Source organism: Danio rerio, chromosome 16, assembly GCF_052040795.2.
Source record: "Danio rerio strain M-AB ecotype USA chromosome 16, GRCz13ab, whole genome shotgun sequence".
NCBI lineage: Eukaryota > Metazoa > Chordata > Actinopteri > Cypriniformes > Danionidae > Danio > Danio rerio.
The window spans coordinates 247,241-262,403 of NC_141036.1; the positions used below are offsets into that span (position 1 = coordinate 247,241).

At 40.0% G+C, this 15,163-nt stretch overlaps 3 protein-coding genes and 1 long non-coding RNA gene across 4 annotated transcripts in view; 3 read left to right on the top strand and 1 right to left on the bottom strand.

Annotated features, from left to right (window-relative positions):
* Positions 1-15,163, top strand: part of si:ch211-201o1.1 — a gene marked incomplete at both ends in the record, with an annotated part of 34,607 nt that overhangs the window by 12,633 nt on the left and 6,811 nt on the right. Inside the window, 1 exon segment of the mRNA NM_001445101.1 lies at positions 19-38.
* The window catches only part of LOC148679570 (uncharacterized), a 36,832-nt gene continuing 23,395 nt past the window's right edge, over positions 1,727-15,163 (top strand). Inside the window, exons 1-2 of the mRNA XM_088651220.1 lie at positions 1,727-1,742; positions 2,378-2,603. Coding sequence (XP_088507346.1) covers positions 1,727-1,742; positions 2,378-2,603 — 242 coding nt within the window. The remainder of the gene's footprint in view (positions 1,743-2,377; positions 2,604-15,163) is intronic.
* On the bottom strand, positions 2,743-4,828 carry LOC141378128 (uncharacterized). The gene is made up of 3 exons (XR_015510769.1): positions 4,745-4,828; positions 4,354-4,602; positions 2,743-3,992 (listed from the first exon to the last, which is right to left on the bottom strand). It is a non-coding gene; the product is annotated as an uncharacterized LOC141378128 (long non-coding RNA).
* On the top strand, positions 5,351-14,453 carry LOC148679571 (uncharacterized). The gene is made up of 5 exons (XM_088651252.1): positions 5,351-5,402; positions 5,538-5,590; positions 7,449-7,650; positions 7,921-10,899; positions 14,422-14,453. The coding sequence occupies exons 1-5, from the start codon at positions 5,351-5,353 to the stop codon at positions 14,451-14,453; spliced, it is 3,318 nt and encodes a 1,105-aa protein (XP_088507378.1).

Here is a 15,163-nt window from a genome sequence, read left to right on the forward strand (position 1 = left end):
CAGCATCAGTCTTTTACCTTCAGAAACACTGTGAATCAGACTCAGCGCTCAGCACTAAATGCTGCTGATTTGAGGATCTGTGTGTCCTGTTTAACAGCACAGCAGCGCCCCCTACAGGAGACAACACATCCTGCAGACATGAGCACCAGCGCAAACACACACTCACAGTCCTGCAGTCTGTAAATATATTCATTCATTCATTTTATTTTCTGCTTAGTCCCTTTATTCATCAGGGGTCACCACAGCATACAAACCACTAAACTATCCTTCCCTTCCAGCTGCAACCTAACACTGAAAAACACCCATACACTATTGCATTCACGCTCATACACACACTCATACACTACGGCCAGTGTAGTTGATCAGTTCCCCTATAGCGCATGTGTTTGGACTGAAACCGGAGCACCCGGAGGAAACCCACGCCAACACGGGGAGAACATGCAAACTCCACACAGAAACACCAACTGACCCAGCCGAGACTCAAACCAGAGACCTGAGTGCTGTGAGGTAATCGTGCAACCCACACACATATATATATATAGTATATATATGTATATATACATATATATATATACAGTAATACAAGTCTGCTGAATTGTTGATTCTGATTGGCTGCTGGTCACTCTCAGGTTTTTTTTTTTCACAAGCCTGTTAGGATGCATTTAATATTCATCAGCATCTTAAATCCTTTAAGTTTTTAATACTTTTATTTAAAATAAAACATGACCATATATGTAGTATATCTTCTTTACTTGAAGTTACAAAAAACAAATTACCGCTTGTGTGAGGGGTTTCTACAGCGTCTGTGGGACAGGACAGCAAATTTGGTGTTATTCTTCCGTCTGGCTGCCGGATCTCACACAATGTCTTTCCTTTTCCTGACAGTCTTTATAACATCATCGGGGAGATTTACTGTCATTATTTTAGCAAAAAAGATTAAAAAAATTTTTAAAAAGTATTTGTTGTACTCCCCCATTCTCTACTCTCTAAGTTTTCCCTCAGACAATGTCCGCTACTGAGAAACCCGCAAGTGTGAAAAGGGTCTATATGCTCGGTCTGGAAAATGCGTCTTGATTTCAGAGACAGTAGGTATTTGGATCAGACATGATAAAGTAAAAACAGCATTTATTGCAGTGTATTTATGTGTTTGCTAGTTGGATAAACTAGTGTCAGCTACAGAAACATCAGTGTTTCAAACTTCAGTGGAATGTGTTTAAATAGAGCCGAACATCATCTACAAACACATCCATACAGCATGCTTCTGTCTGAACTGACTGATCAGCTGCATTTTTATCCATTCGTGCGTCTGTGTTGTGCATTTATTAGAGAATGGCTGCAGTCTGAAGGGTTTGATGCAAAGCCACATTTCCAAATCTCTTAAGTGAACGGGCTTTTGAAAGCACCTGAGCATGGATTTGTTCCAACAATAGAGCGAGGCAGAGGCTCCAAGGTCAGCGGTTCAGCTCTCGGTGAATGCGTCAAGTGGTAAAAAGCAAACCTTGAGTGCACAAAATGATCTGCTCAAATGTAGGAGTGTATGGGAAACAACAGATGCGGCGGCACGTCTGATTCGCTGCCTTTATGTCCCCGAGCGGAGATCTTTTGTCACTGGAAGCTAAAATATGTGCATGCTTTGATGTGCTGCGCTATTTCATAAATCCAATCAGCGGCGGACAAAACCGGCAGGGAAGAAAAAGCCGGTCCAAATGTGTGTGTCTGCGTGTCAATGGCGGATCTGCAGCGTGAATGGGTATTGTGTGAAGCGTGTGGCGCAGCCTTGACTCACACACAATAACCTGCCAATCTGCTGGAGCTCCTGTGGATCTGCAGACGCTCCGCTGAAAGCTTCGACTCCTTCAGAAGCTGTGCTCACACATATTCAATACAGGACACTGTCAGCAATCCTGCTGTCTGAGAGGAGAAGAAGAGGAGAAAACACTGAGAATCAAGTCTGTTCAGTGATGGAGAGAGGACGGACGGTTTGTCTGGTTCACCTCCAATGCAAATACATTTATTGGGCTCTATTATTGATGTATGTGATTAGTCTAAAGCTCATGGCCAAAAGCATTAAGGTTGTGTCTGAATCCACTTGTGCTGTTTTAATGACAGATGAATCCACTCTGCACTCGGCGCATGCTCTAACAGGGCTGTGCTGATCCTCTTCATGAGTTCTGGCTGTGTTTTGAGCAGAACCTGCATTAAAGCAATCAGAGTCTCGTCTCTCATTCCCTTTAAGAGTCAGTCGTGTCGCTCCATGGTGCATTTGCTATTTACATGTCGACTCTGTAAGAGTAAAAACTGAACGCTTCACTAGCGAGAACACAGTTAAACAGAGCATCTGCAGCACGAAGATAAAGAAGCAGCCTCCTCCATTCAGCCTCTTTACTTTACTCCTTTACTCTTTACTCTTTACTTTACTCCTTTACTCCTTTACTCTTTACTTTAATCCTTTACTCCTTTACTCTTTACTTTACTCCTTTACTTTACTGCTTTACTCTTTACTTTACTCCTTTACTCTTTACTTTACTCCTTTACTTTACTCCTTTACTTTACTCCTTTACTCTTTACTTTACTCCTTTACTTTACTCTTTACTCAAAATAAAGTGAGTTTTTTCCTGAAAACAAGTAAAATAATCTGTCAATGGGGGAATGTTTTTCATTTTGACGTGATTATTCTGCTTCCCTCATGGTCAGATTATTCTGCTTTCTTTAAGTAAAAACTCTCTTGATTTTGACTCATTATTTCTGATAACAGGACTTTATTTTTGCCTGTGTAGAAAATGTTCCTTGATTTAAGAGTTTGACATGTGGACTAAACAAGACAAGTAACTCTAAGAACAGCCTTCTTTCAGTTTATCTTCCAACAAAAGCATGAAGTCTGTATATAAATCAATGGTTCATGCGACAGTGAAGCTCCTCTTATTGGATTTGCTCTTTACTGGTTCTGTTATTTTCTGCTGAACACTGAAGACATTTTAAAGAAAGCTGCAGACCTGTAAATGCTTCAGTGGTCACAGGTTTTCAGCATTCCTCAGTACTTCTTTAGTGTTCAACAGTAAAAGAAACCTGAGAGTGTTTGAAAGCACCTGTGGCTGAGTAAATGTTGAGTAAATTGTCATTTTTTGGTTGAATTACTCTTCACATCATTCATCCATCCTGAGCTCTGAAGTGTTGAAGAGATCTAATCGCAGCAGTCAGTCATTTCTTCTCTGCTAATACATCTCAGGCGACGCTCTGCATTTGTTTGTCTTTGTTAAATGAAGAAAAGCTGTTCTCCCCTATTGAACAGACACATTTCCAGCGATTGCATGTGATTCAGGATAATGAAGGATGCTCATTGTTTGAGGGCCGGTAAATTGTCATTTTTCGCCGCAGATTTATTACCTCATCTCTGGCCAAAGCCCAAGAGCTGGAAGGCACTGGATAAAAATAATGCCCGCTAATGGCATCTGGATATTAAATTATGTTAATGCGTCTCAGAACCATTAACAGTGTGGCAATTCTTAACAAATTGGGTATCTATTCCTCTTCTAATCCAGCCGTTTGGCTCTGGGAAGCATGAGAGAGGTGTGTTTAATCTAAAGTTAATTACTTCGCTAATGTTATTTCTTGGCGTTTGCTCTAATGGGGGATATTACAAACTTTAGAAATGTTCTGGTTTTAATAAAGGGACAATTATGTGTGCTTGAAACCAGCTCCTGATTAGATTCGACGACAATTTACTGCATTAAAACATTACATTAATGACAGAGAATTGACTAAAAATATGCAATGTTTAGATTAAAACCATTTACAAAAAACATCTGGTTTTGAACATTGCTTACATATGAAATACATAGAAATATTTACATGCATATTTACTTCTGTGCAGCGTAATTGTGTTTATGGAGAACATTAGTGCCGCCAGATGTGCTGCTTCCATTCATGTTCTCATAGGGATTTTACAGAAAGTCTTAATCCATCATTCAGACCATCTGAGGAGGTTGAAATCTCTGTTTAGAAGCACAGGAATAGGAAAACCAGACAAAAAGACAAGACTGAGCATAACAGCTTTAAAAAAGAGCAAATCCACAGTATAATCCAGTAAACCACAGGCCCAATCCAGGTAAAAACATTGGTAAATAATGCAACTATTCCTGTAAAGTCACATCTATAGAATCAATAGTTACTGTTATTAGCAAATAGTGAATGGGGAAATCATGTTAGCAGCCGATGACTATTCGTACAACATTGTTCACAGTCAGTTAAATGGTGCTAGTGTTGTTCTGAAGGCATGCTGAACTACTATTTCAGACAATTAGCAATACAGAGTCCATTAAAATGAATGAATGTGCGAATATAAACCAACTTTACCTCTATTAGCTGATGTACAGTCCTGCTGTGATGTCTGCTTCCCGTTTAGAGCAGCAGGTATAGTGTGCTCTTCAGTGAAAATCTGCTGTCCTGAAACTAAACTGTGAGCCTCTCCGTCTGAAAACAAATGGTGATTGGAGAAACACTGTGATGGATGTGATCAGTCGTGTCCGGGACGCTGGAGTAAAACACCATAACACCCTGCGGATGGCTGCTGGAAGGACGTTTGATTGGAGAAACACCATTTTTCTGACAGATGCCGCCATATCAGGCATGAAGGAAAGAAAGACGGCAGTGAGAGATGGAGAAAACGTGAGGGAAACTCTGGAAATGCTTGATGAAGTGCAGGACGCTCAATATAAATCAGCTTAACAGCATCATTCACACTTACAGACGACTGTTTCTGGACATAACACCGCTCCTGCTGAAGATGCATGTCCCTTCATGACCTGGAATAGAGTTCTGGCATCCTATCCTGACCTTCATGTGTGACTGGAGTCTTGTGTGATTGTTCATTACGCATTACGAGTGTCTGTCTTGTTTCTAGTCTAAATATCTACAAACTGTTAAATCAAGAAGCATTAAGCAGACAAGCAAAACATTCTAGTCTTGTTTTCAGAAATAATTAATCAAAATTAAGAGAGTTTCACCTTAAAACAAGCAGAATAATCTGACAAAGCTAGAACTGGATTATTCTGCTTGTTTAAAGAAAAACTCTCTTCATTTATTCCTGAAAACAACACACTATGTTGTGCTTGTCTAGACAATGCTTCTGGATTTATAGAGGTAAAGCTGGTTTGATATTCGCACATTAGTTCATTTAGCAGTCTCTATATTGTTTATTATGTTAGTTTAAATATTGGAGGGGAATTATCATGCCTGTAAGACTTGTAAACTGCATTAACACTGTCTAATTCACTGTGAACACTGCTGTACTTTGATAGTCATTTGCTGCTAACATGATGTAGGTGTCTGTAGATATCTGGATGATGCAGACATGTTTGCACACAACATTTTAGCTCAAACTCTTGAAGCACAGGTCTTCTGGAGTCAGCAGAGAGCATGGATTGACATTAAATGTGTAATTTACCATATGCTGCAGCTCTTCTGTCACACGTTTACTGTATTTACTTCATACATTAATCTCTACAGATGATCATCACACACAAACAGGCATACCTGAGGGACACCCGGGGTCCTCGCAGCACCTGTTAGCAGTTTGGCTAGCACTTGCAAGGTAAGCAAAGATGCTGCTCAGTCTGTTTGGCGAGATTAGTGGATGTTTTTGTGTGTATGTTGTTCATTTATCACTGATGTTTAATGCTTGCATATGTATGTGCTATTTGTAGCTGTTTGAGCTACACTGGGGTCAATGTCCTTTCAGAGCAGTAGCAATACACAATACAATACAATACAGGCTCAGTGCTGATGTAGAGCCAGCTTCACCTCAGTGTTGAATGTGTGGGAATGCGCTTTAGTTTGGTGGACTTGATGAGTGTTTGTCTCAGTGTTGAGAGCTGTGGATTTAACGCATTTCCTTCTGAAGTGATCTGTGCAGTTGGTTGTTAAATGGGTTTGGGTGTTCAATGATGACATGCACATCTATTTGGTTTATTTGTTATTTTGCCCAGTACGCCTTTTCCCCACTACTACTCCTGTTTGTTTGTTTGTTTTGCCCCACTACTATGTTGGTTTTGTTATTGTTACTTAAAAAAAAATCCCTGCTGAAAAAATCCAGCTTAAAGCAGCCTAAGCAGGTTGGCTGGTTTTAGCTGGTTGGCCAGGCTGGTTTAAGAAGGCTATTTCCAGGCTGGATTCCAGCTATTTCCAACCTGGTCTTAATAAGACTAATAAGAATAATACCAGCTTGACCAGCCTGGTTTCAGCTGAACATAGCTGGTTTTGGCTGGTTAGGCTGGTCAAGCTGGTTTTAGCTGGTCATCTCCCTGCCTGACCAGCTAAGACCAGGTTGGAAATAACTGGAAACCAGCCTGGAAATGGCCAAAACCCCTCTTAAACCAGCCAACCTGCCTATGCTGGTTAAATATATACATATATAGTTGTTTTTTTGGCACTTCTTAAGTATTATGCATTAGTTATTTTACTCAGATCTCCTTTTTTTGTTTATTTGCCCTCTGCACCAACTCCTTTATTGGTTGTTTGTTGTTTTGCTCCATTTTTCATTGTTTATTTTGCCCAATGCTATTTTTTTGTATATTGTTTGTTTATTTTGCCAGTGCTCCCTTTTTTGGCTGCTAATCATTTTTTGGTTGCTTGTTACTTTGTTTTTTTGGCCACTGGTCATTTATTTGTTTGTCATTTTGCCCTTTACTCTTTTCTTAGTTGTTTGTTATTGCGCCCAACACTCATTATTTTCAGGTTATTTTGCCCACTGTTGATTTTCTGTTTTTTTTTACTTGTTTGTTATTTTGCTTAGTATTCATTTATTTTGGTTGTATTTTATTTTGCCCTCTACTCATTATTTATTTATTTATTTATTTATTTATTTATTTATTTCCAATACTCCATTTTGGATAATAAAAGAAACACGTGTAAGACAATAAAACAACAAGAAATAACAATGATTAAAAATATAAAGAAATGAAGAACAGCAGAAAGACACAACAGTGGGATGTGTGTGCCGCAGCACAGCGCTCATTCAGTAAAGGCTCAGCTAAACAGATGTGTGTTCAGTCTGGATAAACAGATGTGTGTTCAGTCTGGATAAACAGATGTGTGTTCAGTCTGGATAAACAGATGTGTGTTCAGTCTGGATGTGAGTATGCCTAATGTTGGAGCACATCTGATCATTTCTGGAAGCTGATTCCAGCAGCAGGGGGCGCTGTTACAGCTGAAGGCCGATTCACCCTGCTCTGACTGAACTCTTGGAGTTTCTAGTTTATATGATCCTGATGATCTGACTGATCTGTTGGGTTGTATTTAGTCAGCATATCTGTAATGTATTGAGCTCCTAAACCATTTATTGATGTATAGAGCAGTAATAATACTGTAAACTCTATTCTGAATGTAACTGGGAGCCAGTGTGGAGACCTGAGGACCGCTGTGATGTGCTCTGACTTTCTGCTTCTGGTCAGGATGAGCTGCAACTGTCTGACTGTCATTGTGGGAAGGCCAGTGAGGAGTCCATTACAGTCATCCACCATGACCAGGGTGAGTTTTCGTTTGCCCAATACTCCTTGTTTGTTATTTTGGTCATTGCTTGTTTGTTATTTTGCCCCCCAATCCTTGTTTGTTATTTTGGTCAGTGCTTGTTTGTTATTTTGCCCCCCAATCCTTGTTTGTTATTTTGCCCCCCAATCCTTGTTTGTTATATTGCCCCCCCAATCCTTGTTTGTTATTTTGCCCCCCAATCCTTGTTTGTTATTTTGCCCCCCAATCTTTGTTTGTTATTTTGGTCAGTGCTTGTTTGTTATTTTGGTCAATGCTTGTTTGTTATTTTGGTCAGTGCTTGTTTGTTATTTTGCCCCCCAATCCTTGTTTGTTATTTTGCCCCCCAATCCTTGTTTGTTATTTTGCCCCCCAATCTTTGTTTGTTATTTTGGTCAGTGCTTGTTTGTTATTTTGGTCAGTGCTTGTTTGTTATTTTGCCCCCCAATCCTTGTTTGTTATTTTGCCCCCCAATCCTTGTTTGTTATTTTGCCCCCCAATCCTTGTTTGTTATTTTGCCCCCCAATCCTTGTTTATTATTTTGGTCAGTGCTTGTTTGTTATTTTGCCCCCCAATCCTTGTTTATTATTTTGGTCATTGCTTGTTTGTTATTTTGCCCCCCAATCCTTGTTTGTTATTTTGCCCCCCAATCCTTGTTTATTATTTTGGTCATTGCTTGTTTGTTATTTTGCCCCCCAATCCTTGTTTGTTTTCTTGCCCCCCAATCCTTGTTTGTTATCTTGCCCCCCAATCCTTGTTTGTTATCTTGCCCCCCAATCCTTGTTTGTTATCTTGCCCCCCAATCCTTGTTTGTTATTTTGCCCCCCAATCCTTGTTTGTTATTTTGCCCCCCAATCCTTGTTTGTTTTCTTGCCCCCCAATCCTTGTTTGTTATCTTGCCCCCCAATCCTTGTTTGTTATCTTGCCCCCCAATCCTTGTTTGTTATTTTGCCCCCCAATCCTTGTTTGTTATTTTGCCCCCCAATCCTTGTTTGTTATTTTGCCCCCCCAATCCTTGTTTGTTATTTTGCCCCCCAATCCTTGTTTGTTATATTGCCCCCCCAATCCTTGTTTGTTATTTTGGTCAGTGCTTGTTTGTTATTTTGCCCCCCAATCCTTGTTTATTATTTTGGTCAGTGCTTGTTTGTTATTTTGCCCCCCAATCCTTGTTTGTTATTTTGCCCCCCAATCCTTGTTTGTTATTTTGGTCAGTGCTTGTTTGTTATCTTGCCCCCCAATCCTTGTTTGTTATTTTGGTCAATGCTTGTTTGTTACTGTATCTTGCCCCCCAATCCTTGTTTGTTATTTTGGTCAGTGCTTGTTTGTTATTTTGCCCCCCAATCCTTGTTTGTTATTTTGCCCCACAATCCTTGTTTGTTATTTTGCCCCCCCCCCAATCCTTGTTTGTTAATTTGCCCCCCCCAATCCTTGTTTGTTATTTTGGTCAGTGCTTGTTTGTTATTTTGCCCCCCAATCCTTGTTTGTTATTTTGCCCCCCAATCCTTGTTTGTTATTTTGCCCCCCAATCCTTGTTTGTTATTTTGCCCCCCAATCCTTGTTTATTATTTTGGTCAGTGCTTGTTTGTTATTTTGCCCCCCAATCCTTGTTTATTATTTTGGTCATTGCTTGTTTGTTATTTTGCCCCCCAATCCTTGTTTGTTATTTTGCCCCCCAATCCTTGTTTATTATTTTGGTCATTGCTTGTTTGTTATTTTGCCCCCAATCCTTGTTTGTTTTCTTGCCCCCCAATCCTTGTTTGTTATCTTGCCCCCCAATCCTTGTTTGTTATCTTGCCCCCCAATCCTTGTTTGTTATTTTGCCCCCCAATCCTTGTTTGTTATTTTGCCCCCCAATCCTTGTTTGTTATTTTGCCCCCCAATCCTTGTTTGTTATTTTGCCCCCCAATCCTTGTTTGTTATTTTGCCCCCCAATCCTTGTTTGTTATTTTGCCCCCCAATCCTTGTTTGTTATTTTGGTCGGTGCTTGTTTGTTATTTTGCCCCCCAATCCTTGTTTGTTATTTTGCCCCACAATCCTTGTTTGTTATTTTGGTCAGTGCTTGTTTGTTATTTTGCCCCCCAATCCTTGTTTGTTATTTTGCCCCACAATCCTTGTTTGTTATTTTGGTCAGTGCTTGTTTGTTATCTTGCCCCCCAATCCTTGTTTGTTATCTTGCCCCCCAATCCTTGTTTGTTATTTTGCCCCCCAATCCTTGTTTGTTATTTTGCCCCCCAATCCTTGTTTGTTATTTTGCCCCCCAATCCTTGTTTGTTATTTTGCCCCCCAATCCTTGTTTGTTATTTTGCCCCCCAATCCTTGTTTGTTATTTTGCCCCCCAATCCTTGTTTGTTATTTTGGTCGGTGCTTGTTTGTTATTTTGCCCCCCAATCCTTGTTTGTTATTTTGCCCCACAATCCTTGTTTGTTATTTTGGTCAGTGCTTGTTTGTTATTTTGCCCCCCAATCCTTGTTTGTTATTTTGCCCCACAATCCTTGTTTGTTATTTTGGTCAGTGCTTGTTTGTTATCTTGCCCCCCAATCCTTGTTTGTTATCTTGCCCCCCAATCCTTGTTTGTTATTTTGCCCCCCAATCCTTGTTTGTTATTTTGCCCCCCAATCCTTGTTTGTTATTTTGCCCCCCAATCCTTGTTTGTTATTTTGCCCCCCAATCCTTGTTTGTTATTTTGCCCCCCAATCCTTGTTTGTTATTTTGCCCCCCAATCCTTGTTTGTTATTTTGCCCCCCAATCCTTGTTTGTTATTTTGGTCGGTGCTTGTTTGTTATTTTGCCCCCCAATCCTTGTTTGTTATTTTGCCCCACAATCCTTGTTTGTTATTTTGCCCCCCCCCCCCCAATCCTTGTTTGTTAATTTGCCCCCCCCCCAATCCTTGTTTGTTATTTTGCCCCCCAATCCTTGTTTGTTATTTTGCCCCCCAATCCTTGTTTGTTATTTTGGTCGGTGCTTGTTTGTTATTTTGCCCCCCAATCCTTGTTTGTTATTTTGCCCCCCAATCCTTGTTTGTTATTTTGGTCGTTGCTTGTTTGTTATTTTGCCCCCCAATCCTTGTTTGTTATTTTGGTCAGTGCTTGTTTGTTATTTTGGTCAGTGCTTGTTTGTTATTTTGCCCCCCAATCCTTGTTTGTTATTTTGCCCCCCAATCCTTGTTTGTTATTTTGCCCCCCAATCCTTGTTTATTATTTTGCCCCCCAATCCTTGTTTGTTATTTTGCCCCCCAATCCTTGTTTGTTATTTTGCCCCCCAATCCTTGTTTGTTATTTTGGTCAGTGCTTGTTTGTTATTTTGCCCCCCAATCCTTGTTTATTATTTTGGTCAGTGCTTGTTTGTTATTTTGCCCCCCAATCCTTGTTTATTATTTTGGTCAGTGCTTGTTTGTTATTTTGGTCAGTGCTTGTTTGTTATTTTGCCCCCCAATCCTTGTTTGTTATTTTGCCCCCCAATCCTTGTTTGTTATTTTGCCCCCCAATCCTTGTTTATTATTTTGCCCCCCAATCCTTGTTTGTTATTTTGCCCCCCAATCCTTGTTTATTATTTTGCCCCCCAATCCTTGTTTGTTATTTTGCCCCCCAATCCTTGTTTGTTATTTTGGCCATTGCTTGTTTGTTATTTTGGCCATTGCTTGTTTGTTATTTTGCCCCCCAATCCTTGTTTGTTATTTTGCCCCCCAATCCTTGTTTGTTATTTTGCCCCCCAATCCTTGTTTGTTATTTTGCCCCCCAATCCTTGTTTGTTATTTTGGTCAGTGCTTGTTTGTTATTTTGCCCCCCAATCCTTGTTTGTTATTTTGCCCCCCAATCCTTGTTTATTATTTTGGTCAGTGCTTGTTTGTTATTTTGCCCCCCAATCCTTGTTTGTTATTTTGCCCCCCAATCCTTGTTTGTTATTTTGCCCCCCAATCCTTGTTTGTTATTTTGGTCAGTGCTTGTTTGTTATTTTGCCCCCCAATCCTTGTTTGTTATTTTGCCCCCCAATCCTTGTTTGTTATTTTGGTCAGTGCTTGTTTGTTATTTTGCCCCCCAATCCTTGTTTGTTATTTTGCCCCCCAATCCTTGTTTGTTATTTTGCCCCCCAATCCTTGTTTGTTATTTTGGTCAGTGCTTGTTTGTTATTTTGCCCCCCAATCCTTGTTTGTTATTTTGCCCCCCAATCCTTGTTTGTTATTTTGCCCCCCAATCCTTGTTTGTTATTTTGCCCCACAATCCTTGTTTGTTATTTTGCCCCCCAATCCTTGTTTGTTATTTTGCCCCCCAATCCTTGTTTGTTATTTTGGTCAGTGCTTGTTTGTTATTTTGCCCCCCAATCCTTGTTTGTTATTTTGGTCAGTGCTTGTTTGTTATTTTGCCCCCCAATCCTTGTTTGTTATTTTGCCCCCCAATCCTTGTTTGTTATTTTGGCCATTGCTTGTTTGTTATTTTGGCCATTGCTTGTTTGTTATTTTGCCCCCCAATCCTTGTTTGTTATTTTGCCCCCCAATCCTTGTTTGTTATTTTGCCCCCCAATCCTTGTTTGTTATTTTGCCCCCCAATCCTTGTTTGTTATTTTGCCCCCCAATCCTTGTTTGTTATTTTGGTCAATGCTTGTTTGTTATTTTGGTCAGTGCTTGTTTGTTATTTTGGTCAGTGCTTGTTTGTTATTTTGCCCCCCAATCCTTGTTTGTTATTTTGCCCCCCAATCCTTGTTTGTTATTTTGGTCAGTGCTTGTTTGTTATTTTGCCCCCCAATCCTTGTTTGTTATTTTGCCCCCCAATCCTTGTTTGTTATTTTGGTCAGTGCTTGTTTGTTATTTTGCCCCCCAATCCTTGTTTGTTATTTTGCCCCCCAATCCTTGTTTGTTATTTTGGTCAGTGCTTGTTTGTTATTTTGCCCCCCAATCCTTGTTTGTTATTTTGCCCCCCAATCCTTGTTTGTTATTTTGCCCCCCAATCCTTGTTTGTTATTTTGGTCAGTGCTTGTTTGTTATTTTGCCCCCCAATCCTTGTTTGTTATTTTGGTCAGTGCTTGTTTGTTATTTTGCCCCCCAATCCTTGTTTGTTATTTTGCCCCCCAATCCTTGTTTGTTATTTTGCCCCCCAATCCTTGTTTGTTATTTTGCCCCCCAATCCTTGTTTGTTATTTTGCCCCCCAATCCTTGTTTGTTATTTTGCCCCCCAATCCTTGTTTGTTATTTTGGTCAGTGCTTGTTTGTTATTTTGCCCCCCAATCCTTGTTTGTTATTTTGGTCAGTGCTTGTTTGTTATTTTGCCCCCCAATCCTTGTTTGTTATTTTGCCCCCCAATCCTTGTTTGTTATTTTGGTCAGTGCTTGTTTGTTATTTTGCCCCCCAATCCTTGTTTGTTATTTTGCCCCCCAATCCTTGTTTGTTATTTTGGTCAGTGCTTGTTTGTTATTTTGCCCCCCAATCCTTGTTTGTTATTTTGCCCCCCAATCCTTGTTTGTTATTTTGCCCCCCAATCCTTGTTTGTTATTTTGGTCAGTGCTTGTTTGTTATTTTGCCCCCCAATCCTTGTTTGTTATTTTGGTCAGTGCTTGTTTGTTATTTTGCCCCCCAATCCTTGTTTGTTATTTTGCCCCCCAATCCTTGTTTGTTATTTTGCCCCCCAATCCTTGTTTGTTATTTTGCCCCCCAATCCTTGTTTGTTATTTTGCCCCCCAATCCTTGTTTGTTATTTTGCCCCCCAATCCTTGTTTGTTATTTTGGTCAGTGCTTGTTTGTTATTTTGCCCCCCAATCCTTGTTTGTTATTTTGGTCAGTGCTTGTTTGTTATCTTGCCCCCCAATCCTTGTTTGTTATTTTGCCCCCCAATCCTTGTTTGTTATTTTGGTCAATGCTTGTTTGTTATTTTGGTCATTGCTTGTTTGTTATTTTGCCCCCCAATCCTTGTTTGTTATTTTGCCCCCCAATCCTTGTTTGTTATTTTGGTCAATGCTTGTTTGTTATTTTGGTCAATGCTTGTTTGTTATTTTGGTCATTGCTTGTTTGTTATTTTGCCCCCCAATCCTTGTTTGTTATCTTGCCCCCCAATCCTTGTTTGTTTAATTTGCCCCCCAATCCTTGTTTGTTATTTTGCCCCCCAATCCTTGTTTGTTATTTTGGTCAGTGCTTGTTTGTTATTTTGGTCAATGCTTGTTTGTTATTTTGGTCATTGCTTGTTTGTTATTTTGCCCCCCAATCCTTGTTTGTTATCTTGCCCCCCAATCCTTGTTTGTTATTTTGCCCCCCAATCCTTGTTTGTTATCTTGCCCCCCAATCCTTGTTTGTTTAATTTGCCCCCCAATCCTTGTTTGTTATTTTGCCCCCCAATCCTTGTTTGTTATTTTGGTCAGTCCTTGTTTGTTATTTTGGTCAGTCCTTGTTTGTTATTTTGGTCAGTGTTTGTTTGTTATTTTGGTCAGTGCTTGTTTGTTATTTGTTTTGTCCACTGTTTCTTGTTTGTTGTTTTGCCCACTACTCATCAGTAGTTGTTTTACCCTGTACTACTTCGTTATTTTGCTCACAATAGCAATTTTTTAACACCTTTATTCCAAGTTTAGATTTTAATTTAGTGTAAAACCTTAATATAATCTACATCTATAGTAACCTTTTTTTTTTGTTTACCCTGGATATGGCCATAGTATATTATGTAACGTGAAACAAACAAACAAACAATCAATCAAACTGATCGTTTTATATTATTGAGGTTATTGTGAATGGAGATATGAGCCTACTTCTGAAACTCTTGCTGTTTCTGCCTCATGAGCTGAAGAACAAGAACCTGAAATTACGTCAATCCAACAGCACACAGCATCTGATGCATTCCACTCATAACTGAACACACACACACACACACACACACACACACACAGCAGAATAAAGGTCTTATCAGATCTAATCAATTTGAGCAGGTCTTCATTGGGAGAGAAAGGCTGAGGTTTGAGTGTTTGATTTACGAGCGGTGGATGCTGAAATCTCATTTCGGGATGTGAGCGGTGCCGCCCAGATAAAGCAGAGGGGTTTTCTGGAAATGGTTCTGGGCTCTGCTCAATTGCACACACTGATTTCCAGCAGTCCGCAGTGCTCAGATCAGTGGCCTGAAGTAAGATAACCTTGCGCAGCGGCAGGATGATTTACAGTCCCCTTAATAACAAACACTCTGTTCCTCTGATGTGTGCGCTTGTAGAGCTGGTTATAGATCCACTTTGATTCCAGCAGAAAACAAGTCTGGCGTCAGCGTGACATATGGAGCTCACATGCTGGACGGGGACTCGGACCCAAGGCAAAACATGTAAAAAATAAATAAATGAAAGCAGGAAACACAAATAACAAAAGCCAGATTGACGAGTGTGTTGTGTAATGTGTTCTTGTAGACATGTGGGGTCCTATATAGAATCTCTCTCTGAGATGAATGAAAGCAGCACAGTGAGGTGGGGAAATAAAGGCATCTCTCCAACTCACCAAATGTCTGACATGTCAAATTCATTTAATAAAATCTCACTCTTGGTAGTGTTTAATGCTAGTAACTACTGAAAATCTTCCTTAGAGCAAGCATTACTGACATATCAGTCAGTTTGTAGACTGTAAAGTTTATCTGTAACAGTTTCCATAGTTTGTGTGTGTTGTGTTTATTTGCGGTGGTGAATTGCATTA

Excerpts from the sequence above, each read along its gene's own strand:
- LOC148679571 (XM_088651252.1), top strand. The coding sequence starts at position 5,351 with ATGTTTGCACACAACATTTTAGCTCAAACTCTTGAAGCACAGGTCTTC. Across the intron at positions 7,651-7,920 it reads TATTTTGCCCCCCAATCCTT|TGCTTGTTTGTTATTTTGGT; the intron begins GTTTGTTATTTT and ends TATTTTGGTCAG. Across the intron at positions 10,900-14,421 it reads AATCCTTGTTTATTATTTTG|GTCTTCATTGGGAGAGAAAG; the intron begins GTCAGTGCTTGT and ends CAATTTGAGCAG.